The following is a 27,228-nucleotide window of genomic DNA, read 5'->3' on the forward strand; positions in this document are numbered from 1 at the left end:
TTTACTGTTTTGCCTCTATCATTCTTACATAAATCACTCGTGGATCATATATCATTTAGCAGCCACACTTGCCGAAAGAGACAGAAAGAGATGTTTTCACTGGAAGGGGAAGGTTTTTCAGCAAGGTTTTTCATCTACTTTTCCTCACCCCACAATGTCAAATGTAAACAAGACCAATAATACTTGAACCAAACTCAAAAAGCATGTCAAATTATGAATATTGGTGTTGTTCCCATTGAAAGTATAAAGATATCAACACTGGTAATTATAGCTGCTATAGAAGTATGGTATATGGTATCCATCTTGCAGAAAAACATCCATAACAAACATTGTATTCTAAGGAAACAAACTACAGCTCCACCCTATCAAATATTTTCTCAGTAAGATTATGTGATAATGTGCCAGGTGGAGTAGTGCTGATATACAGGGGTGTAGAATTGCACAGGGACACTAGGGACACGTCCCTACTGATATCCAGCCACTACTGTGTTGTCCCTACCAATACAACCGCTGTCTGTAGTGTTTAGTCAATGATTGTGGCACACAAAGGGTCAATAGTCAGTCTCTGCTAGAAGTCCCACCTCTAACCTAATTATCATTCTCCAATTGGCTCTGTGGTTTTGCTATCGTACATGTGATTTGCCATCCCTGCTGTTACTCCATCTACTTGTAAAAGCTACAGTTACCCGCTAGTTGGACAGAACAGGAGACATCTCCAACCGCTTAGCGTAAGTTGTCAACATGTATGCATTTGTTCTGCCTGGGTCACGTCAGCTCGACGGATTTGAGTATCAGAGGTGTCATTTACATTTACATGTGTACATGTGTCTGTTTGCCTGCATGCGTATGCGTGTCCGTGTGTGCAGGGCCGGTTCGTGGCATAGGCTGATACCTGATAACATAATAATTTCTCATTAATTGTCTTAAAAATAAAGAAATGAGAGGAAAAAAACAAAACAACAACCCCCCCTGTAATTTCTCAGGTGAGCTCACTGTGTGTGTGAGTGTCAGAGCCAGAGCGGAGCTGAATGACAGTCAGACAGGTGTGGAACTAAGCATCCAGGTAAAGGATGGAGAATTATCACCATGAAAAGGCCTTCCAAGGCCTTAGCTGCACAGTTTAGAAGAGGAGAGAAGAGGAGGCAGAAAAGTAATGCAATTATGGAGGGATGGAACCTTTTATAATGATAAAAAACATTTTATGTTACTAGCTACAGCTAGCTGAACTGAAATGAAGCAAAGTTGGCTAATAATGGAACTGTAGATGATTAAGATATGAGATATCTGCTAAGGTGTGGTTTACTGCTGCTGAACTGGTTTATATTTGTTTCTATTGAGGACTTGCAGCTGACGTCACTGGTCATGTGATTGTTGTTTACACCGCCATATTGGTAGGCACGCTATCTGGATCCAGAAAGTCAGAACTGTTGCTTTATATCGTGTTTTTCTTTGGACTCATGTTTGCGTGTTTTGTTATTTGCGAGTATGTCTGCTTGTGATAAAGGCACCATACATGAGTTTCAGTGTTTACTAACAACAGTGATGTGAGCATAACTTGGAGGCAAAAACACGAGTACTAGCTACCAGTTGGCTCACATCAGCCGTACACCTCCAGGCTCTCCCCCGGAACTCGTGAACATTACCTTTAAAATGGTCCATTAACTGTCTCTGTCCAAAAGCCGATCCCATTTTGTCTTTCACAGCCGTGTAATTTGAATTGACCACATCGGGAAGGCTGTCCCATAGTAGAAGGGCAGACTTGCACAGACGGGTGGGGAGTATTCTCACCAGAACTCATCGGTGTCGCCCGCCGTAGCTCCGACTGCCACTTCCAGCTGCTTCACCCAGCTGAGGAAACTCAAAGGGAGGAGGTAGATCCACAATCACTCTCTCTCTGTAGGGTGATAGGCCAGGGGAAGCCCTCCTGGTAGGTTTAAAGGGGTCTTCATCAGCGTACCACATGATGACAATTCTTTTTTTCCACGCTGCTAAGCACAACAGGCACACAGGCTAACTATACTGAGAAGCTACGCTAACCGCGGTAATAACTATAAACAGCGGTCAGCAGAACAGAACCACCACTGCCACCAATGGAACCAAGCAGTCTTTCTGCCTAATTTATAATTGGTGAAAGCTAAGTAATAAACGGCACACGGGAGTTTCACAGGTCCATCGTTTAACACGTTGTACGATCCAAGGAAAGCTTGCCTACCAATATGGCATCGTAAACAGCAAACCACATGATCATGTGACATATGTGCTAAACCTCAATATGGTTCACTGCTGCTGAACTGGTTTCTATATGTTTCTATGTGGTTTACTGCTAGTTGGCTGGTTTATAAATGTTTCTATCGATTTATTTATGTTTCTATATGGTTTACTGCTAGTTGGCTGTTTGATGTATGTTTCTATGTGGTTTACTGCTGGCTGCTTGGTGCATCTCCTCTTATGCTTCATGTATCTATTTTTCGTGCCCGCCCCCATATGTATGCGTGTGTGTGTTTGTGTGCATGTGTGTGTTTTTTAAGGGGTTGGGGGGGTGGCACCAAATTATTATCTCACCTAGGGTGCCAAAATGGTTAGAACCGACTGACTATGATTGTTTGCTTGTTTGATCAGCTCTACATGATGTGAAATTATGATCACAAATATAAAAAAACATCAACTTTCAGGAGTGCTGCCTTGAAGCACTTCTGTGTCTCCACCAATGTCAGAATCAAACCTACTCCCTTGTTGATATATACCAAATAATGAAAAAAATATCCTTAAGTACCATCTGCTCGGATAAAGTTTTACTTTATGCATGTTATGTTTTTTACTCTGGGGGTTAAAGGAGAAGTGGGAGGAATAGTAAAGCATGGATATAACATTTGTGTTTGTGTTCCTGAAATAAAATCACAAATATCACCAATAAAATAGCTGCAATATCTGAGGTCAAATATATTGAAATGACATGAAATGTGAAAATCAGACTGTGAATGCATTTAGCCAAGGTTTATGTAAAAGTCTGACCTCAAAAGTTGCTGTGGTTTTCCATAACTACAAGTAGAAATGTACCTACAACAATCACAGTCTCCGAAATGTCCACCATCTCTTTCACACTAGTCAGTATTCAGTAGGAGAAAATCATTAGGAAAGAAAACACCATGTCCCCTCCTGGAAAAAAGCCTCAAAAGTAATGGAGGTGATGGAATTGTGTGTCCAAGTAAACATGGGATTTTCCTCATGTAGGATTTCGTTCATATTGCACTTGTCAAGGGATTATTTTGTCTCTTAGCCCCAACCATGAGCCAGGGGCTGAGAAAATCCCTCATATTCCACACACTCTGCTGCAACTCATCCTTACTCCAACTGCAAATAATACCTCCATCAACGACTGAATCAGACAACTTAGACAAACTGCCCATAGCCAGTCGCCCGGGCCTTGAGCCAGACACTCTTAAATGCTTCTCTCCTTCATCTCCCTTCCTTCACAACTGAAAACACTTGACAAATTGAACATAACATTTCCTAAACCAATTGAGTTTCCGCTATCAATGGATTGTAAAGAGGGGCAAAGTATGGGTTGGAAAATCTCCCAATTTATAAGTGTCTGAGTTATGTTGAATGAGCCAACAGACAGAGTGAGAAACTTATTTGAATATTCATTATCCCTTATGTTTTCTTCATGGCACCAACGGCAGAAACGCAGCAATATTTGTTTTCACTTTTCCTATTAAAAACATTTCACTGAACACAAAAGTGCCAATTCCCAACAGTTCATCCTCACTGAGTATAGTACTGAAATTAGAATCAATTTGATGAAAGCAAATACAATTTGCAAGCAATCTAGATCTACAGTATCCATATCCATAACAAAGGCTCCATTCAAAGCAGGAGATCTGGTTTCAGAGAGCTATTTTTCTGGTAGGGGAGTGAGGGGAGCTCGTAACCACTTAAGCCTCATCCCAGATGTTAAGATAGAGAGGGAGACAAGAGTCAGCTGTTGAAAGATTAATAAATGCAGCTGAAAAGCAGGATAGAAAATGCTTTTAGAGGTACTTGCCCCTGTGGGGGTGAAAAGGCATTGATTTTGCTGTTGGAGCCATCGTTGTCGTTTGGCAAGATGGTGCTTGGTAAGCGAAGCGAGCTTTTCATGATAACAGCCCTGTCCCCACAACGACCTGTGAAGTGTACCCGTTAAAGAGGCGGAGGATATTTAGCAGCCTGGATCACAGCCATGGATACATTTGCCATAATTTCAAGTCATTTTCTGGTCATTGGCCAGATTTCAGGTGGACAGATCGATGGTATGAGAAAGTGACATCTCGGTAATAGATCAATAATATAGGTGATTTTTCCCTGCCTCATCCCATGACATCACCGCACCAATACGATCATCACACCTTCCATTATGTAGATCGATACTGGTCCACTGTTACAGGCTTTCAAAGTCTAACGGATGTCAGAAATAGCAGTGTTCCAGTCAATGCTTGGGAAAAGAAATAAAGATGCTCTCGTGTGTCTCCTGGCGATTTATGGTATGATACACACAGAGCGGAAAAAGAAGACAAAGAGAAAAAAAAACAGATGTCATCCAATGGGGAGGGAGGTGGTTGTGGACAGACCCCAATAGAGATTTACAGCACCCAGAGAGTGATGTATAAAGTGTAAACAAGCGACAGATTGCCTGCCATCCACCCTCCCATCCACCCCTCATACCCACACACATACACACACACACTCACACACACACACATTCCAATCCTGCAGAGCCGGCCTGTTGCCCTGGCAGCCTCTGCCACTAATGGCACTGCACTGGCTCAAAAAGGAGTGAAGTACGGTGGTCGCCAAGTGATAAACCACGCATGCAGGCAAGCTAAATGTGGTAGAGCTAAGCTGTGAGGATGAGAAATTAGGGGAATGCAACTGTGACACACAGGCATCAGAAAACGTCACACACTGTGCCAGATCCATTTGGGAAGCAGTGGTCAAGTGGCTTTAGTGGGTCTGACTCGCAGCCCGAAGGTCATGAGTTTGCTTGTCCTTGAGAAAGAAACTCAGCTGCATAAATGAGTGCCAGCCTTTGCTAAACCACACAGAGAGCAGAGATAGGCACCACCGATGAAAGGCTGAAAATGATCTATCTGGATATAGTTAATATTGTAGGGTTAAAGGTACAAAGCGGCTTCAGAGACAAGAACAGCAAGGCAGGTGACAAGGCTCAACCTATGCTTATAACTGGGAACAGTGGTTTTATTTACACTGAATATTACACAATTACTGCAACATTATTTATGATGTCACTGTTTTGTAGACACTTTCACAATATACACTTTTGCCCATAAAGTTGGAATAATTTTGTTTTCAGACTAGGGCTGCTCGATATTGGAAAAAACTGACATTGCGATTTTTTTTAACCCCTATGATATATATTACAAAAAAATACTCAGGAGTCTATAATAGCTGTGCGGTGCCGACGTAAATAGTCAAACTAATTAATTGTGTTACCTCTCGTTGTGGCAACAGATGCAAAGCACTATCAACACAGAATATGTGTTTCAGTATCCTCCTTCTTGCAGCCGAAACGATTCCAAATAACAGACGTTGCTTTTCTTTTTGGCACCAAGTCTTCCTTTACAGTGATTTTCTCTCGTTCGTTGCTCATTTTTCACTATAGTTACCAGCGAGTCACTCTAAACTGATTAAGAATGATAGTGATTGGTGGATCGCTGCGCACAGTGTCTGTCAGGTACCCTTAAAATTTGATGAGAACATGTTGAGTTCATTTGCCTCCTACATTGCAAGACCTGCGATGTGACTACTGTGCACACGTACATCGCAATGACGATGCTCAAACAATATACTGTGCAGCTCTATTTCAGACACACTTCTCTTTTTATTTCTAATTATACACATCGGTAATCACCTTTGATCTGGTGTACTGATTACAAACAGAGTCCCAGTTACACGTTATCTATCAAGAATAAATCACATGGTCACAATCATTACATGAGAAAAGATGCAAACATTCTATTTAAACTTTATGGGCAACAATATGTGTGAAGAGATGAAAACAGAAACACTTTCAGCTGAGAACCAGCTATAAATTCATCCGTATCCGTCTGTTCTGTATGCCTCTGACCTTATCAATGCCTCAAACAAATTTAACACTAATTAAACAGTGAAGCATTTATACATCTGGGTTATATGGATGCCCTTTCTACACAGTGTCCAGAGCCAGAGATAATAAAATGATTTTCTGATTTCCACACAGTAAACTTACCGGGAATCGATAAAGAATCAGACCAAAAAGCGGCATCACTACAGTTTGATCAACTCCCATCCGTCCTTTAGATTTTATATTTTTATTTTCTAATTTTTTTTCACCGCAGTGGGGCGATGAGGCACGAAGAAGGGGCTGTTAGCATGAAATACTGTATCTGAAGTCAGCAAGAACAGATATGAAAGGACCATTAGTATCAGCCTTGAAAAACCTGCCTCTGTCAAAGCCTAGGGCAAGCAAAAACACATATCATCAAAACTCTCTCACACAGACACACTTCCATCCTGTACCCATTCACCCATGTAACTTTATGGACACCTTCTTGTCCATAAACCCAGGAGATGGAATGAAGAGGACAGAGAGTAACTCTGAGGGAATTGGTCCAGTAAAACACTGCGCCCTAATCTATTGCTACCAGCTCAAATCCTCTTTGCTATTAAATGCCCTCTTTCCCTTACTTGTGGCATTTTATTAACTGCATTTGTTCAATGAAACCTTGAATCCTCTGTCATACCAGCCATGACATTGGTAGAGGACGCAGAAAAGTGAGAAAGGAAGAAATCCTGAACCGTGTTGTGAAAGTGTGGAAGTAATAACTCTAATCCTCTGAATAAAGAGTTTCCAGTCTGTGGCAAATAATAAAACCCAGTGCTTTTAAAACAAACCAGCTGAAGGCGAGATAGAGAGAGACAGAGGTACAAAGAAAACAGGGGGAAAAAAGAGAAAGATCTAGGGAGGAACTGAAAATTTCACATGCAAGCGTGATAAACTGTGTTTGCATATCTTGGTGTCAGGCAATATAAGCATGATTATTTCTTACTCCTTTTGTTGTACAGAACTGTATGAGCCAATTGCTTTTACATCAAAAGGCATGTGCTTTCTACAGTGTCACAGAGCGAAGGTTTAAATCCCCTTTCTATTGCCTCTGCATCTCAACACTGCTAACCGTACCTCTGTATTTCATCATGCAGCTTCTGAGACTCGAGAGAATACAGGACAGACAAAAACAAGTTTGAATGTAAGAAGAGCTAACAAAGCCGGGGTTGTTACTGGAGGCTCAGTTGCAGCACCTAGGAGTGGCATGGTACACTTGAAAACAAAGGTAATCCAACAGCCTCGCTACTGGGAATGGAAACCTCACTTTTAGAATAGCGCCAAAGAAAATAAGACAACTATGCCCTGTTTCAAATTCTATCAGTATTTTAAGTGTAACAAGACAATTTTAATATTTCATGTTCTTCACCTTCAGTGTGAAATCTTACAGGTATAGGCCTTGTTCAAAGTAATAATTTGCAAGATCCTAGTATTTTCCAAGTAGCAAGTTAAGTCAGATAAAAGCTACATCTTTTACTGTATCGAGGAGAAGACAAGGAGGATGAGCGGGGGGAACCGTCGCATGTGTTTATTCAAAACAAACTGTGAGACGCACAATTCAAAACATTTATTTATATGAAAATGCAACAGATAGCATCTCTTTATGTGATTCAACAAAATCTCTGTCCAATTTGCTCAACCTCAATCTGAGCGTGTATCTTCCACCGTTTCTTTCTTCTGGGCTTCCAATATTGTGCGTATTTCAATTTCAATCTGTCAATCAGTCGCTCACCTACTCTCTGCTGTCTCACCACCTGCCCTCTGACGGCGGAATGTTCCAGATTTCCATCACTTTTTCCAGCATCTGCATATAAACGCATCTCACACACATACATACACAAAGCACGCACGTCCTACTGCTCTAAAGGCACTGAAAATGGAGAGAAAGTGGCAAAGGCGTGATTACGATGTCAATTCATAAACACAGCACCCCGAGAGACTGCATGGATGAAAGCACCAATGCCACTGGAAAATTACCCACCCAGCCGGGGACAAGTCATTTGCCACACAGTGGAGCACCGCAGCAAACGTTCAGACACCAGCATATACACACAAAGGGCACAAAAGCTGAGGGTAAAAAAACATTAGGGGCAACTCAAAGGTGGAGGAGTGCATCAAATTTTGAGATATGTCTGCAGTGTTTATTTATACGTATGTCCGTGAGTGTGTATTTGTGTGTGTTCCTCCCATCTACAGGTGTTCTCTTGACTGTAGGCAGCAGGGGAGAACTGTCAGTATGCAAACAGATGGAGCCAGACTCACCAGGACAGAGAAAGACACAGAGGGCAGACAACTGCAGGGCCACAAATCACATATGTACAAGCACACACAAGCAAACATACCAAACATACACATAATGTGCATGTAAACAGCCATTTCATACAGACTTGGGCATCAGGTGGCCAACAGTTGAGTACCTCAAAACACCACCTGGGAAAACGCCACACAGCCAGACATAATCTATTTGTTTGGGGACTCACAGCATAGCATAAAAGAGGAGGACTCATTGATATTTAAATGTGTGTATGTTTTTGTGAGCAGGTTGGGTTTGAGACAGGAGAGGAGGAGAGAAAACGGCAGCAACTGAAAGGTACACTGGCAACATAAAAGTGTGAATCTGAGATACAGCGGAGGATTAAAAACACTGATATTCGTCTGCATATATGAGGCAGAGATGGATTGTTTCATATTGTCTGAATATATTCCAGCATGAGTAATGAGAGATGAAAACAACTTGGTGATGCAAAAAAGGCTTGCTCAGATCATTTACAGTTTATGGAAGAAGTGGAGGTTATTAGCTTTGTTTGGTTAAACTACTGGGCTCAGGTTTTTTGCTCTGTCATTCAACTGGATGAGTTGCTGTTTTTAATGAAAACAGTACTCAAGACCTTGCTTACGAAGACATTTCTGGTTGCAATTAGAAAATGTAGCTGTTGAGGGTGAACACTTTCAGATACAGTAATTTCATAGAGTAAATAGAGGAGTAGCTAAGTTCATAGGAGGGCAAATATGATGACTGTTCACACTGCAAAAATCTAAATCTTACCAAGTGTATTTTTCTCATTTCTAGTTAAAATATCTCATCACACTTAAACAAAAGACAAAATCACCTACAGAGTAACTTGTAAGTGAGATATAAGAACTTATTTTTAGGCAACAGATCTTGAAGAAATCTTACCAAGATAATTTTCACTTGTTCCATTGGCAGACTTTTTTTAGCTTGAATTAAGATAAAAAATCTTGAATTAAGCAAAAAAAAAAATCTGCCTATGGAACAAGTGAAAATTATCTTGATAAGATTTCTTGAAATAAGATTTTCAAGATCTATTGTCTAAAAATAAGTCCTTATATGTCACTGGAAAGTTACTCTGTAGGTGATTATGTTTTCTTTTAAGTGTGATGAGATATTTTGACTAGAAATGAGAAAAATACGCTTGGTAAGATTTTGATTTTTGCAGTGTAGGGAAATCTAAGGACAGACTGGACAGTGTCCTCTACTGTTTACATGTGACAATAGTTTTGCGTGCTTGATGAGCAATATCATTTCAGAGCAATGACCTAAACTTGACATACATTTTTCTTTTGAAAGCCTTGAATAGTGTTATTCAACTGTTATAGTACCTAATAATGCTAATTTCATGTTTTAATATGCAAGAAAAGGTTATGACAATATGTAAAATGCAAATCAACAAAAAAAGCAGTGATATTAAACTTTACTTTAACCTCTCCCTCTTTGTTGACAGGAAACACAGACTATTTCTTGTTCTATCAGTCAGCTTCATTTCATCTATAAATATTTATCAGTTCCTTAAATTCAGGCTGCAACTCATTCAAGAAAAAGAAAAAGTCAATACTGGTACAACTTTTTCCTCACTTGAGGTTGTACAGTGATCCCACATGCATTGTTCAGATTACATACATGCTTTTATAATAAGGTGTATTCCATAAATTCTTATTCTTATTTACTTATTTATTTATTGGTTTGTTTTTAGACATGCAGTGACCCTGTAGCTTCTCCTTGAAGATTAAAAATACAGCGCTGATGAGACTAGGAAGAACTACTGGAAGTGTGCATAGCTGTGTTTACTTACATAAATAAGACTTAATTTGACTTAGCTTTCCAAATATTAGCCAGGGTGATGTGTGAAATAATAAAATGCAGATGCCTTGATAACTAAAAGAAAAAAATTGACTGAAAATTAAAAAAAAAAAAAAACAAAAAACAAAAGGAGAAGAACGTTTCCCACCATAGCCTTGTCATATCATTTTAATGTAGGTCTTTAAATATGAATGTGTTTTTTGTGTAGTAATTCTTGTTCCTCTCAGTTAAGCCCACGTTTTTCAGAAACTCATGCTCCCTGTTGCACAGTTGATGTGAAACGTGCACTCTGTTGAGTAGCATTGTGTTTCTTTTTTCTTTGTCTGTGCTCAGGAGGACCAACAGATTGGAAGTGCTTCTTTTCCACTGGCCTTTCACTCTTCCTTCCATCTGTTGAGAAAAAGCCTTTATTGCTGATGTCATACCATTATAGTGGACAAAGACAATTTTCAGGCAAAATTATAGGCTGACAGGCTTTTTTTTTTTTCTTCTTCTTAAAGAGGTTAACCTGAGTCCATTTCATCTGGAGATTTCAGGCACATGTATCATCCTCATGGTTTGATGAAAAAACTGACTTCCTTGGTATTTAACCCAACGGTGGCTGCATTTATCAAATATTTCACCAATATTTGGAGCAACAGCCCAATCAGAATAAAAATGTCTTATGTGTCTTTTTATATGTCTTTTTTTTTTTTCATCAAAAGAGACTTTCCTGATTGGGAGCAATTTTGAATGAAGTTGCGTGATGTGAACCTTTGATAATTTGGTAATTATCAAAGGTTCATTGGAATGAATGTCATTTCTTCCCCTTCGCTGCATGTGCGTGCAGGGACAGAAACATGACAGGAGTGGAAAAAACTGGTTTATGCCTTTTTTGTTTTAAATGATTTAAGACTGTGAATGCATTGATGGGTAAAAGACTTGAAATAAGGAGAACCCACCAAACTACCCCTTACAAAAACACTTCATTTATCTACAAGTTGCCATTCTGTTCACAATCATGTCAGTCAAGTGGTTATATTGATCAAATTACGTTACCACAGCTACTGCCACTTACTTGGATAATTGTGGCTATGTACAATTTTGAGTAGAAACAAGTCAGATCTGGGCATACTCCATCTGCTGATAAAAACTTCATCAAAATCTGTAATATAGCTTCTGAATGGACCTTACTGTCAAGGGTTTTTTTCAATGTGGTTGTTGGCCCTATCTGTGACTCTGCATTTCAGTGTTGGCAAAGTAACATTACATGCAACATGTATTAATAGGAGTGTATTCAAGAGCAAATGTGGAGCGCTGAAAATAAATCTTCTTTTGGAGTGAAGTACAATGATGTGGCAAAAAGCTGCCTCTCCTCTCAGGGTGTTTCCTGGCTAAGAGCTCGGTGTGGGGCCCCTCCACTCTCAGAGACAGATGTTAGGGCTGGGCTCGGCCATCCACTTTCACCGTAATGAGAACTCAAGGGGCCCGGGCCCACACACAAACACACACTCGCACAAAAATCCACATGTATGAACACACCCAAAATAAAGATACCTGCGGATCCACACATGAGTGAGAAAAAAAACAAAAAAACTAAAACAACCAACCAGCCAAACAGCAAAAAGCAGGAGTGAAAAGGAACAACAGTGGATTCATAATTTAATATTAATACACTGCTAAGAAAACCAAGTGACCTTCACCGACACACAAACACAATACAGACACACTTACAGACATCCATGATAACATTCGCTGTATGCTGGTGACAAGGTATTCAAATAGAGAGCAAGGGGAGTGAAGGAGAGGTGAAGAAGAGATAAGGAAGTGTGAAGTGTGTGTGCGTGTGTGTGTGTGTCTGCTGCCAGACATTTTTGTGAGTTTAATGTATGAATATAGCCCCTTAATTATTCACCACTGTTAGCCTTAAGCCCATGATGCCCAAACAAGTATGAGAGTTTGTATGCATGAAGAAGGATTTTCATTTCTGCAAATTTCCCATATGCACATTTTCTTTTTAAATTAAGATAATGTTTTTATGATGTGTGGCAGACATTTGCACAAGTTATTACTTGACTCTTTTGCTCTTTTCAAAGTACATTTGACTGTAAGCATTACAGGGTTATTAAAGCCAACCAAAACTACTCAAAGGACAGAACCAAAACAAAATTCACAATTTCAGTCTTTACATGCCCTTAACTCAGCCTTTCCAAAAGAAGAATTTCCATGGGGTCACTAAGAGAGAAAGAGAAAAGGGAGAGACAGGTCCTCAGGGAAGGAGAGAACAGTGCGATAAGACCTGGCTAAGCCTTGCCATCGGTAATTACATCCACGCTAATGCTACACCAGGAAAACCCAGTGGGAGTATGGAAAAGATGAGGACGGAAGATTGGAAAAAACATAACAAAAAAGCAGAAAGATTGAATTTATGATCCTTTTGGCTGAGAGATAAGACAAAGACAGACAAGGAAGAGACACAGATGAGGGTAAGATGGAAGGAGATAGAACACAAGATGAACAAGGGGAGGGAGAGGAAGCTAAGTGATGGGAGGAGCAGGTACACAGTGACCCAGATCCTCCTGCTGGTAACACGGGGGGAGCTTCTACAGCCATGCTGCTGTCTGCTGCAGGACCAGAGCACAGAATGAAGAGATACAGGGCACAGACATGAGCTAAAGCAGGCACTGCAACTTGACAGCTGGACTAAATCAAAATAAACATGTAGGTTCATGTGGGTCTGAAAAAAATCAAAATGTGACAAATTTTGTGTGTGTTTTTTTTTCCTCCAACTAATGCCTTTTAGGTTTGTACGAGCTGACAGGATCTCTCAGAGCTTTCCCTCACTCTCTCTTCCCCTCTCTCTCTCTGTCTCTGTCTCTTTCTCTTTCTCTCTCTCTGCTCTTCCATCCTGGGGAGGGAAGATGGAAGCACCTTGGTGATATTTCCCAAAACACACAGGAACAAATGAGGCCCTGAGCGTCCCGTTAAAAAATGAAACAACCCAGCAGAGAGTTCACATCTCCTAGGATTTGACCTAGACGCAGGTAAACACACACACACACACACACGCACACACATAGATGCGCACACAGACATGTTGGCATATGCAATTACTGAGCGAGTGCAACAGCCAAAGGGAACTGAGGTGCACCTTTACAGAGGGGAGAGGAGGAGTTCAGTGTGTGTGTGTGTGAGTGTGTATGTCAGTGGCCCAGTTACAGCGGAAGGATAAAATCGCTGCAACCGTGACAGACCTCCTACACAAAACCAAGCCCACCTGTTCGTTTCACATGTTCCACCTGTGCCTGTCCGTTCATGTGTATGTACAAGCTAAGAAATCCATACACATCTTGAAATGAAGGACACTATATTACATAAGTCATATCTCAATTTTTGAGCCACTGCTTTTTATAAGTCATAACACAGACACAGCGCACAACTCGACACAAAGCTGCAGGATTCATGGATCATTGTACCTCGATTTCTATAGCAGGTGGAAAATATGGCCCAACAGCCGGTATGTGGGAATCATTGGCCACAACTCAATGCACCTCAAACTGTTGGAACTCTATTTTTTTTAGATGGTTTATGGGTCTTGGCTCTGGGACTCTAATGCTAGAGTGAGTCATGGACATACACACAGGAGGAGCAACATTTCTACACAATTTTGCACCTGAAAACCATCAGTCAGTGGAATAGTGTAAAAACATTGCCATCAAAATGTACTGTATCACTTGCAAAATAGTATTCAACATACTGCAACTAACACATTGCTCCATAGCATATTCTACAGTCAGAAATACAATGTAACTTTAGGTCCCTATAGAGCACTAATAATACATAGTAGTACAGCAGTGCATAGAAAAGAATGCATGTATAATATGATAGTGAGGAACATTTTAATTACTTTTTGAAGTCGAATAATCAATTTAGTTTAAGTCAGTTTGTCGATTGGTCAGAATGTTCTTGTCAAGACATGCTCTCCAAACCAGAATGAAGTTAATTATAAAAATGACCCACCAAGGAGCGGCTGAACCACTCTTTATTATTATAATTTATTAAACATGAAGTACTCAGGCAGAAACAGTGCCATTACTTCTACAAAGTAAAATGTAAATTTCCTCCCACACCCTCCTAAAAAATGAAACCTAGTCAGCTCTTAAATAAAGCAGTCTACTATGCTTAATGTTTTGACAAATCAACTAAACAGTTATTTGTGCATATCTTTAGTGTGTAAGAATAATCTCATCTCAGAAAAGCTGTGTACACTGAAAATGTTAAACTGTGCTTGAAAATTGGAAAGCTTCATCTGTCATGTGTCAAATAAAATGATACCTGAAAACTTGATGCTCTGTCAAATTTATATTTGGATTATTGAAAACAGGACTATTTACCAGACTGTCATTAAATCACATAATAGCAGATTATTTAATCCAGAGGGAGACAGTAATGCGAACTGGATGCCAGATTGTCTACTGTTAAAGCCCGAAGAGGAGGTGGGGGAAGATGTTTACCTTAGCAGCTTTGTTGGATTTTTACAGCCAAACAAGTCTAAGCCGCCAGAGCCAGAAAGAGCCATGAGGACACTAATCTACCAGAGAAAAAGCCTCATTGCCATCAAAACACTTGCAACAGAATAATATTCTTTAAGGAAATTAAATCTAAAAGGTCATAATCGACTTAGAGATCCACAAATACTATGGTGTTTTAGTTTTAATATGTTAGGGGAAGGGTCACAATAAGTGCGGCTCCAGTGCATCATGATTTCTCACCTAAACAATATTAAGCAGAAAAATAATGAAAAATAGCTTAATGTTTTACTCCACTCTTCAGAATTATACTTCTGAGTTCCTCTGTATGCTTCCAAAAATTATTTCCTTTCATTTAACTTGATGAAAACAGATCCCTTTATCCAAACTTTATCTCTAACATTAAATAATCATATATTAAAAACGATGTCATTGTCAGTGCTACAATATCTCATCCCCAAGTATTAGATTTTACTCATCTTTCACTTTGTATGATCTAACTGTTATGATAATGCTGCTTATCTTTACTATTAAGATGCTGCACATTTCCTAGCTATTTTCACCCGTCCATCTGTCACTCATCAATCACCACTCAGCCTTATCATAGCTGTGACAACCCATCAGGTCCCTGGTGTGTTCGCGTATCTCCACCCCTCCAATATTCCTGCATGCTGGTTTATGCAAATACAGCTCTCACTGAGGCAGGACCTAATGGACAGACAAAATCTTCCATGTCTACTTTCAGCACAACAAATAGCTCCGTGGCTGCAGCCCTCACTGAGTGGCATTGGCTCATTTCAGTACCAAGGACAGCGCCCGGCTTTCACTTCATGTCTGCGAGCGCATAATTTGTCTGTTGTCATGCAATTCCAGGCAGGGAACTATATTTCTGAAGGAAAATAAAATAAAAGCAACACTCTCTGCCATCAAAACAACAATGGAGATGCAGCTTTCAAAGTCTTTGTAGAGATCTAGGATGCATCAAGACGTATTAAATATAAGTAGGGATGATAAGGAAGGATAATGAGCCAGATAAAGCATTTCGTAAAAAGCTCTCTCTGCTTTAGAAATGCAATGACTTACTTTTAAGAAAACTTGAAAAGAAAGCCGCAGTGCATTAATAATAGCAGAGATGTAATGGAGGTAAACAAATATAAACCAGGCAGGCCTTGTTTCTCATCACTGTCCTTCATAACCAACACAGAAGGGAGACAGATTTTGTTGCATCTGCGGGTAGGCTGGATGAACACCAGGGGAGCTGACACTAGTAAAGCAACTGACAACAACCAGTCCTTAATAGTGTTAGCATGTCTTTTATCAGTAGGGATGTATCAATTTCAATTGCAAAGTAGCCCTGACCTTCATGTATTTATACAAGGAACTAAAACAGTTTTTTATATAAAGTGTCAAAGACAAATCAACAGCATGTTTGTTTATTTATCTGTGTGCATAAAGGAATGTTTGGTTGCATTGGTATAAGCTCTGCCAGCTCCTGTTCAGCCTGTAAGTGGCTAGCATATGGGATGACAACTGTTGCCTTCATGGGGAAATGGATGGATTAATTGAAATTGAGAACAGATAGAAGAACAGATATGCAAGTGATGAGTACTTAACACAATCATCAAGGCAAAATCACACAGGGGCTGCTGGTGTTGAGTGGGTTTGTATGTGCATGTTCATGTGTTTGTATCATGCTTGGATATAGAATGCAAACCAATGTAGAAAATAACAATTACCACTTAATTAATATGTGTGTACTGGCACCCAAGTACCTGTGGATAATCATCAGCCTTGCAAACCATTAGTAAATCCATGTAGCTAACTGTTTCTAATGGGGCTGTGTGTACAGACTGACAATGAAGAGCATGTGGCTCCTTGTGTTGCTGAAATAGGCAACTTATGCTCAAGCAGAGCTGACCTGAATATGGAGCTGTCCTTTGGAATGAAATCCCAGTAGCCTTACACAGGCTCCTAACACATACCAAGCTTCAAGATAGCTCAATAAAATGTTCACAAGGACAGTAGACAATAAATCTCAGTGGTAAAAGACAAATTGGTATGGAAAAGCAAATGGATTATTATTTTTTTCAATTCCAGTACTATTTCCCAAGTTCAACCAGCATCTACACGTTCTTGTTTGCTTTCAGTTAATTATACAACTACAGTCTAGCAAACTATTTGCTTAAGTACAACAATACAATAACTTGCAAGTACATGTGCCTCTTACAGAACATAAACACGATGAGTAGAGGTGACTCATTTATTTTCCGAACTGTTTAATCTTTGAGATGGCCGTGGGGGACGCTGGAGTCTATTCAAGCAACTGACAGTCGAAGACCAGTTCATCACAAGGCTAATATATATAGACCAGCAGCCATTTGCTCTCACATTCACACCTATGGGTGATTTAGATTTACCAATTAACCTAATAAGGCGCATGTCTCTGGATGGTAGAAGGAAGCCAAAGTACCTAGAGAAGAGTAGAGATGAGTACTGTTGAAAAAATGTTGATACCTGCCCTGATACCAAGACTAATTTTCCATTTTAACCAAAAAAAGCATCACACAACATGTTACTAAATAAATCTTCGGTTGTATTTCTCAGCTCAGTTGTATTTTTTTACATTTTGTATTGGTTCAGTATGAAAGATTCATACGAACATTTGTGTTTGCATGTCTATTATATAAGCCTACATTCATCTCAATGGGCTCCACTTGTAAAGCACGCTTATTTATGAGATTTATGAGCCACAGAGACAAAAATCTGCAACTTCTTCTCTGACCCTCTCTCCTCTCACTTGTCCTCTAATTCTAGCCATCTTCTCTTTCTGATCCTTTCATCATTTCCTCCGAGGTCAGCAAGACCCAGATGGTGGAGAGGGACAGGGCAGACGCTATCTGTCTGTGTAACCCTCTTCTACTCGTCTGTGTGTGTGTGTGTGTGTGTGTGTGTGTGTGTGTGTGTGTGTGCGTGTGTGTGCGTGTGTGTGCATGTGTGTGTATGCACGTGCAATGCTTGTGTGTGTGTGTGTGTGTGTGTGTGTGTGCGTGTGTGTGTGTGCATGTGTGTGTATGCACGTGCAATGCTTGTGTGTGTGTGTGTGTGTGTGTGTGTGTGTGTGTGTGTGTGTGTGTGTGTGGATGCATCACACATATGTGTCATCACACTGAAAAATAGAAGGGACTCCACTGGTGAGATTGGACTGGAGGTAAGTGATTGAGAGAAAACAGGAGCAAATGGATGAGAGGAGCACTGAAGTGGCAGAAGAAGTCCTTTGAAAATTTCAGAGAGCTAGTTGTTTGTTTGTTTGTGTGTGTGTGTGTGTGTGTGTGTGTGTGTGTGTGTGTGTGTGTGTGTGCGTGTGTGTGTCTGTTTCCTACACCGTGGGCCACAAGATCAAATCACAGAGAGCATAACTCTTATAGGGATGTAACGATTGCCAGCTTCATGATAAACCACAGTAAAAATTCCAGTACTACCGTTTAAATTCTAATTATCAATAAAGCCGTGTTTGATTACCACACTTTGAAAACTCACAGTAATTCTGCTCATTTCCAGGAGAAGTAGCGGCACTCCAGGCATGCATGCACAGTTTGCAATGTTTGGCTTCTGAAAACATGGCTGAAGGCAGCTGCACAGACAGTGCTCCAGAGATCCAGGGATAGTAGGCTCTTGCACCGACCTGGTCCGAGTGTACCTCCATCCCATACATCTCTCTCTCTCTCTCTGTCTCTCTCTCATTGTGACATTTTGAATGATTTGAAATGGAAAATTGTCAAACAAGCTCCACTATGGCCTGTCCAACTACTATTTTTCCCACTCAAAAAAACACTCAAGAATCGATAGGAGAATTGGATTGGTAAGCAGAATTGATAACGACATTGACATTGATGAAATCCTATCAATTCTCACCCCTAGCACAGATATCTCTTATGGCCATAAGGTGCCATCTTTGATGCACATTTGTATGTCTGACGTTTACATGTTAATATTTTAATGTTTCTGCCAAAAGAAAGTAAATTGTGCGTGTTATTTTATTAATTAATTAATGTATTTATTTATTTTCAAAATACAACTTGGTTAAAATATTTCAGTGTGTGTATAAGTACTTTTTGAGCATTTTGAGCACATTTTAAGAGCACCGCACTAAAAATGATAACCGTGATCATTTTGATCACAATAATCGTGATATGAAATTTTCATATCGTTACATCTGTAAACTCTTACAACCTCTAACAAACTTGATTATCTCAAACACGTGTCAATTGTTGCTAAATCCTGAATATAAGTATATGTGCATGTGTGCGCTCCTCATCACTCACTCATCTAATCACACAACAGACAAAGAAATAAGTGACACATCCTGCAACTCCTTTACCCTTTCATATGCATTAATTCCATTTCTTTTGCTCTTGCCAGAAACCTCTGAATAAAAAGGATGCTCTAATTTAATGCTACAAAACCTACTCTGAACTTTTATCTGTCCAAATATTCACTATCTCCCTGTCTCATTTACACTTTGTAGTGTAAATCAATGGGCCTTGGCTGTCTGGATATTCGTTGCCAAATATGGTCAGCTGTAACCACTCAAAGAAACCAGAAAAAAAGGAAGAGGAGCAATATGCACCCACTCACTAAGAGGTACATCCAGTTCAGCCTGCTGCTTATGTATACATACACATTACATTCCACACCTAAACATTCCTCCTCATTCCACTTCTGAAAAGACAAGAGCGGAACAGGAGACAAATGTAGCAGAGGAAGTCAAATCCTGTGTATTGAGTAGAGTAAAGCTGGGGGTAGATGTAAGCGTATAGAGGCCACAATGGAATACAAATACTTTACATAACCACAAGCCAATAGGATCTGAAAATGGTTCAGAGGTACAAAAAACTTCATTTTACTTCTGCTTCTCTTAAGCATATATTTGACAAAAGGCAAACACCCACTCATTACTATTCCTTTCCGATTTCATTTACATTGAGGATGACAGGCTTGATTTCACATTAGATGTTAAAGATGCAGTCGTTCACCTGTTGTAAGTAAAGTTTTATTATAAGGAAGCAAGTGATGCTCTAGTCAGAAATGCAGGAAAAGACACATAAAGGGCTTGCAGCAGAGTTTCATTTTGATCAGATATCAAGGTCTCAATCACCCATCCTCTTCTCCTTGTTTGATGACCATGGCTTAAACTTATCCACCCAGGCTCCCAGCATTCAATCTTTTGTCTCTGATGGCTTTAGAATCGTACTGGGATCAGTGACCTTCCATCGCTGCAGTCACTAAGCCCTCCAACTTGTCAAATCGCATGAAGCTGTACCAAGATCAGCGGAGCTTTGAAAACGGAGGACAAAGAGTGTTTGTAAAAATCTGTGATGTTCCTCCATGTCGCTGAGCCTTGCCTCCCCTGGCCGCGGCAGACCAGGGAGGATTTGTGCCACATCCTGTGTCACAGCCTCAATGGAGGATTTATAGAGTGCTCCCATAATGCACTTCCTCTCTCCAAAGGGGGGACATAAATCTGCCTCTGTTTTTTGTCACCCCCCTTTTTTATTTGCTAATGGGATCCTCAAATGACTATCCTCTTGGCTTTCTTTATCTCTTGTACACACACACACACATGCACACACACACACAAAGGCGCCAGCTTACACATAACACACACAGACACACAAACAGAGGACCTATATAGAAAACCATAAATTAAAAGACCTGTGCCAATTAATCCTGCAACTTCACAACAGGCATTAGACTGGTTTCAGCCTAAAGCTTGTTACCAAGAGGCCTCTCCCAGGGACTGGAAATTGCATTCTAACTCTTTGTATGTTTACTGACAGAAAAAAAAGGACAATGTGTTTATCAGGATATAATAAAGCAGCAAAAAGGTTCCACCAACAAAGAGTCACACAGTGGGTAGCTGAATTAAAATACACTGTGCTAGTAATGAGCTATCTAAATTCAGAGTTCATATTGCTTGGAATTACACAAAAGCAGAGCTCCGGGAAGCACTGGCAAAAACTCTATAGGTCTTTCTGCTTTGCTGCCAGAAGATTCTCTCTGTCGAGCGGCGACACGGTCGGTTCTAGGGAAATCGTCTGAGCCACAACATGTATCTGCAAAGCAATAATTCCTTTGTAAACGACATCACCTCCTTGCCCATTTTTGCATACTTGGCATGTGTCAACATGTTGGCTGCACTCTATCACTCTCCCAGTGCGTGCATGGGAAAACCCACGCTCTCACACCTCCACATACACACACACATAGAGGAACGTTAGCACTTCAAGCTCTGATTACTGACAACTCTGAAACACATACTAAGTAGATAGACACACATTTAGACACACAGAGAGATGCAGAGTGAGTGTGAATGGATGACTCAAGGGTAACGGTGATTAAAGGAAGATGCACGTCCAACGCTTTTCTGGAATGAAACGGTGGCTAAACAGAAAATGACAGCAGTAGCACTGCTTCAAAGTTATCTGGAAAACAGCTTTGCATTTTGGCTCTACGGAAGTGGATCCTTCGCCACACTTGACACAAACACACTATGCAGTTGTCATTTCAAAAGGCTAAACAGAGAAACAGATTCAGAGGTGAGAGATACAAAGTGGTGTAGGTTTGTTGTTGTTCTTACAGATCCGGCTTCTAACCAGCTTTGACAAGAAAAAGGAAAAGCAGAGACGGTCAGTCTAGCAACAGATAGCAGACAGATCCTAGAGACAGGACTCCTATTTTCTCCTGGATTTAACTGCACTGTACAGTGGCTCTGGGGAATCAATTAGAACCATGGTGCGCTTGGTTTTTCCACCCCCATTGACTTGGCAGTAATTTGTTTACTTCCCAGCCAAGCACTGCATAGAAAAATCCTTCTGACAATGCAACTATCTTGTTATATCCTGCTGTGTTATATAAATGAACTTATCAGGTTAATACATAATATCCCTACACAGTATAAAACACTGTCCAAAAACAAACAGATCTGCAGAGGGCAGCATGTGATAGTAAAGTCAATGTCGCTTTCCTGTAATCCTATTATAATAAAAGTGCATATGAGGCAAAAACCTGACCTCTGAGCCAGGTCATGGCCTGCAGCAGGTCTATTAGCATATGTTCGCCTTCTACACAGAGCAAAGATTGCAGCTGCAGCCAGCCAGCCATCCAGAAGGGAAGCTCTGTCTTGTGTCAGGAGGAGACGAGGGTGAACAGCTTATCATACTTATGGTGTCTCTTTGCTTCCAGACGAAACTGACAGGTGTCACCTTGTTATTTCGCTCTGTAAAGGCAAGCTTGTGTCTACAGGGAATTGATTAGTACGAACCTGTTGCCACATTTTCCCGCTTACCCACGGCACATGCCATGCTCACTAGAGGATTGAGTAGTCCCACTGCAATAGTAATACTGGTAGACCTAAAATTAGCTCAGCAGTGAAGAAAAACTGCCAGCAGTATGGCACACATTTATGACAACTGGATGTCATTATTATTCATCTTTAGCTTTGGGAATGATGTGTCATGTTTTTGGATTTTAGTGATGTAACTCCAGCTTTAACTTAAGTCATATTAATAAAGCCAACTAATGCTTAGCATGTAAATTGTGCACTTTATATAAATGAATTGATCAAAATATGAAAGTTCTCATTCTTTTTTTATTTAATGAATATCATAAACCAATGATGCGTAACAAAGCCCTTACTCCTTGCTGCTGCCACACACCTCTTTGATTGTCTTTATTTCCAAAGGTGTTTTGTTCTGAGTTTACTATTTTGAGTTGTCTTTTGGCAGTATTGGGTATCTTATGTTTATCTGGTTAAACTGTGCATCACAATTCAGTGATGTACCCCTTAAAACCAACCTTATTACCCAATTTAGGTGCAGAGATTGTATCTGAAAACCCAAAGCCTACCTGTGTGCAGGATTTGATGTAAAACTGTTTTTAAAAGTCTTTTAATTAAAGTTTTCTGCTTTCCCTCTTGATGCACTTACTGATATCAGCCAAAGCCAAATACCTTGTGTCTAAAACCAAATTATAAGTGAAAAACCTCAAAGATACAGCACAAATATTTAGACAGAAAACTAGAGAATTATGTCCCTTCAGGGGTATTGAAGATTAACCCAAATATTTAGGCTACATAAACGTCACAGTAAGCTCAGTTTTAGTCCAGTATACCAGTGTCTCTGTAAAACTACTGTATTGATGCCAAAGAAGAACAAATAACCGCCAAGTGCCTCTGAGGACTATATTCAGTTATTAAGTACCCTGTCTCCACAACTCCAAAGAGGAACACTGAGGGAAAATAGCAAGTCATTTTCCCTATCAAACACACAAACTGCAGTCAGTATCTTAGCAATCAGTTTTAGGAATCACGTGGACGTTTCTCTGCATCCACACAAAGCTCTCCGACCACGTCCAGCTAGAATGAAACCGTGGCGCGCGCGCAGATGCGCACCGCACGGAGCAAGTTGCCCTTCACCTGCCATACCTTTGGTGCGAGCGGCGCTCAACCCCAGAGCCACTACAGCCAACACGCCGGCTATTCTCAGCATCTTCTCGGTGAAGAACCAGCCCGAGGAAGGAGAGGGACCACGGCGACCTCTTTACTCTTCTCTCCTCTTTCTTTTTTTCTGTCTCTCCTCCTTTTCGCCCTCTCCCTCTTGTTCAGAGCCTCAGGTTCCCTCCTCTCTATTCAAACAGTTCACTGATATGTGGGACAAGACGGGCAGCGTGGAGTGGAAGGAGGACACCGGGTACCCGTACACCGCACCGAGCGCGTCGCACAGGCTGATGGTGTGGACGGTCGAAGCAGCAACTCAAGTGGATTCTGCTGAGATGGGACGAGAGACCAGCGCACCCCGGGACCAGACCGACCGACGTCACTGGGAGGAGAGAGATGGATTCAGGCGATTTTTTTTTTTCTCTCTCCCTCTCTCATCCTCCGCCCTCCACTCTCTCTCTCTCTCTCTCTCTCTCTCTCTCTCTCTCTCTCTCTCTCTCTCTCTCCTCCTCCTCCTCCCATCTCCTATCTCCGGAGCATCCCAGCCCACTCCAACCGTGAGTCTGCCACGCTGAGGTTGAAAAATAAAGGCATGATTCTAGCTGACCAGAGTGAATCCATCTACAAATATATGAAATATCAAACGCCCCCGCCAGTCATTACTGATAAAACAGCAACTTGTGGAAGAAGTTAATAAATGATGATGATGTTCAAAGGGTGAAGGTAGCCAAGTTTTTGGGAGTCATGAATGATAAGTCTAGACTGAAAACACATAAATCACATAGCCCATACAATATGCACAAAGGAAAATATTTAAATAGAATTAAATAACTAAACTGAACAAACTAAACCAAAGTAAACTACAAATGCTCAACTCTGAGCCTTTACAGGACAATTTTAAGAAGAAAAAAAAAACAGCCTTATCCTTATTTTATCCTTATTTGCAAAACGTGTGTATGCATTGTACATATAACTGTGCATGAGACAAATATACAATATCTTATCTGTCTTATTTGTTGTTGTTCTTTAAAACATACTTTTGGAATTAAAATGCCATCATAAACTCACCACAGGGCTGGATGCGGGGGTCAAACCGCACCACAAAAACTCACAGGAAGATGCAAAGACACACATCCTCTTGAGATTCTACAGTAGTTTTTTTTTTTTTCTTTCTTTTTTTTCAGGGATTGCCCGAGGATGCAATTAATTGTGCAAAAATTATAATCACTATAAAAAGGCGCTGTAATTTGCCATCCAGGCTCTTGCAGAGACAGAACGGAATCAGCTCAATGTAGTTTACACTCTGGTTCATTTGCTCATTTCAGTTCCCATAAAACATTTTAGTTTCATCCTGCAGTTTACCTGCAATGATATTGTTACTGTAAGATAACTAACCATAATATTAACATTGATATTAACATCGGCTTTTTTCTTAAAGGACAGAATAACATAAAAAATCTGCAGTTGCTACTTTATCAGAGAGCATTATTGTTAAAATGAAAAATAAAAATCACTTCTTTTCTCTCAGTTTGTCTGTAAGGTGTATGTAGGCGTGTGTAGGCGTGTGTGTATTTGTTTTTGTTGTTTTGTTTTTTTTTGGTGGGTGCAGGACAGGAGGATTAATAATAACTTTTTCAATTTGAGTCTGAGTAGCCTATCTCAAAGGAACTTTTCTCTTCGTCTATCACTGTTGGTTAAGGATTATTCTGGGAGGCAGAGAAAATATTGCTGGCGTTATCTAGAGGGAGGAAAAATAATACAAACGGATGACAATGCATAGATTTGAATATACACAATTCAGTAATGAAATTAAATTTGGGGCTTCTTTTCACTGTGAGGTGACCCAAGTAACATAAAGTCTACAAAAAGGCTCATGGGATTCAAAAGTAAAAAGCAAAAGAGACCAGTTTTTCTGCTCCTCAAACCCTCTGCAATTGTGTGAGAGGTTGTTATTTGGTCATTACCATCAAGTAAAATGCATAAAAATATTATTATGTTCTTTAATATATAGTTTCTAATCATATTGTCCATAGCTTGAAAACATTTAAGAATACACAAGCCTTGGATTTTCCTCAAGGCTTTACAGCACAGCCATGATTCTCCTCTAAATTATAGCAATTAATCAGCAAAAACAAACACGGTAACACAGAACAGCAGAGCACAAATAACTAATCTTAATCTAGCGGTGGAAGTCACCTGGGAGTGCAGCAGGGCAGGTTATTTTCTGACTTTAATATTAGTTTCCATATCAGTGGCTGAGTTGCATCAGGCAAAATACTTTTCATTTTTTCCATCAAGGCTATTTTCCAAATTACAACCTGCTGCAAATGGCCAATTTTGTAAGAATTCACTTTCTGCTCTCTAGGTTTCAATGCTTTTTCATTATTGACACACATTATGCCCACTAGGCTACCATATCCACCACCCCGGGAATACTGAATCGCAGGCTATAATGCTAATGTGATATCACACTGTGTCCGTCTGTCTGCTCAGAGTCCAGAGGAAAAAACAAAAATGCTCCCCCTCTGCTTAGAGTGTAATCTAACCTGGCTGAATAGTTCAATGCGCGATTCGATTTGTTTCCTGTAAGTATTTCACTTTTGGGATATGTTAGTGATATACATTATCAGCCGCTATTCACAGTGTAGGTTGCTAAATGATGATGGAAACAATAAAAAAGATGATGTATTAGTTTACAATGGACTACAGGATTACAGTGCGCAAGGTGATAAATATAATAGGATGTGAGAGCTGTCACAGAGTTTTCCCTCTAACAATAAGTAAAACATCAACACAGACTTAAATAAAAGCAGTCTAAAAGTACTATTTTCTGCATAGAGTTGTCATCATGTTTGGTGCTGAGGAACAAGGGCACACCAAGGTTGTTCATATTACTGAAAGATGAAAAACGTCACACAGTGTCTTGTGCACACACAAAAAAAACAAAACAGTATCAGTAAACACAATGAACTGAGGAGCTGAAATCAGAATTCCTCAGAGAAGAGAGTTTGGTTATAAGTTAATTGCACTGTAATGGGATAATGTAATACTTTTGCTTCATATTGGTTTTTGTTCTTTGAGCAGAATCTCCAGACTGCCCTGGGCTCATTCACATCCATTTATGACACACTGCTGCAGAGCACCGCTGTGCTAATGAGTCACCCTCAGTGCACCTGGGTGACATTTGGGATGCCGTACTGGAACATGGGAATGTTTTTCGCCGCTCAGCAATAATCCAATGTATGTTATTTAGGCTCGGACCCATGAGTCACAGCGGTATTAAAAATCAGAATGTAATGAAAGTAGTTACTGTTATTAGAAAAGTCTATTGCATATAGAGCAACATGGAAAACAGCCTGTTTAATAAGTGTTCACCATATTTATTTTTATTTCACACACACAGTTATGCGACGTATACTCTAAAACACTGTTGCAAAGTTGTTTTTTTCCAAAGCTAAACAGGTTCTCTAAATGTCTGCGCACAGTATGATAGATAGAAAAGTACTGTAATGCATCTTAATTTGATAATTTGCTGAACACATGGTGAGAATAGAAAAGCCATCGTCTTTCGTGAAACCAATGATCCATTGTGCAGTTACTTGGCATTTAATCATAATGGGAGGTGAATGACGTGTGCACTTTACAGCAATATCCATTTATGGCTTTATGGAAAATGCATCTAGAATTGTGCCTGTATATTTAGACTAATGTCCCAGGTTTTTAATTATTTATTTATTATTAAAATGACCTGAAGAGAAGGCTTTAACTCATGCACACACAAAGTGCTTGAAAACTGCTTACTGTGCATAAGTTATTTTACATATATGTTGCTTGTAGATATTCCAGCTGGAGAGTGCAGAGGAAGACTACACCAGATGGCCTCCCGCCTCTGTCCGTGTCCTTCTCCTTCCTGTCAGTCACTGCTCCTGATGCGAACAGCTTCTAACCTTCATCTTCCATCTTGTGCCTTTGGGCAATCTTCCACTGC

The 27,228-nt window shown here is 40.2% G+C and overlaps 1 protein-coding gene across 1 annotated transcript in view; it reads right to left on the bottom strand.

Annotated features, from left to right (window-relative positions):
* LOC115431514 (calsyntenin-2) overlaps nucleotides 1–23,627 on the bottom strand; it is a 304,871-nt gene extending 281,244 nt beyond the window's left edge. Inside the window, exon 1 of the mRNA XM_030151920.1 lies at nucleotides 23,229–23,627. Coding sequence (XP_030007780.1) covers nucleotides 23,229–23,292 — 64 coding nt within the window. The 5' untranslated portion in view covers nucleotides 23,293–23,627. The remainder of the gene's footprint in view (nucleotides 1–23,228) is intronic.
* Between the last annotated feature and the right edge of the window lie 3,601 nt (nucleotides 23,628–27,228).

This window comes from Sphaeramia orbicularis, chromosome 13 (assembly GCF_902148855.1).
Source record: "Sphaeramia orbicularis chromosome 13, fSphaOr1.1, whole genome shotgun sequence".
Classification (NCBI taxonomy): Eukaryota; Metazoa; Chordata; class Actinopteri; order Kurtiformes; family Apogonidae; genus Sphaeramia; species Sphaeramia orbicularis.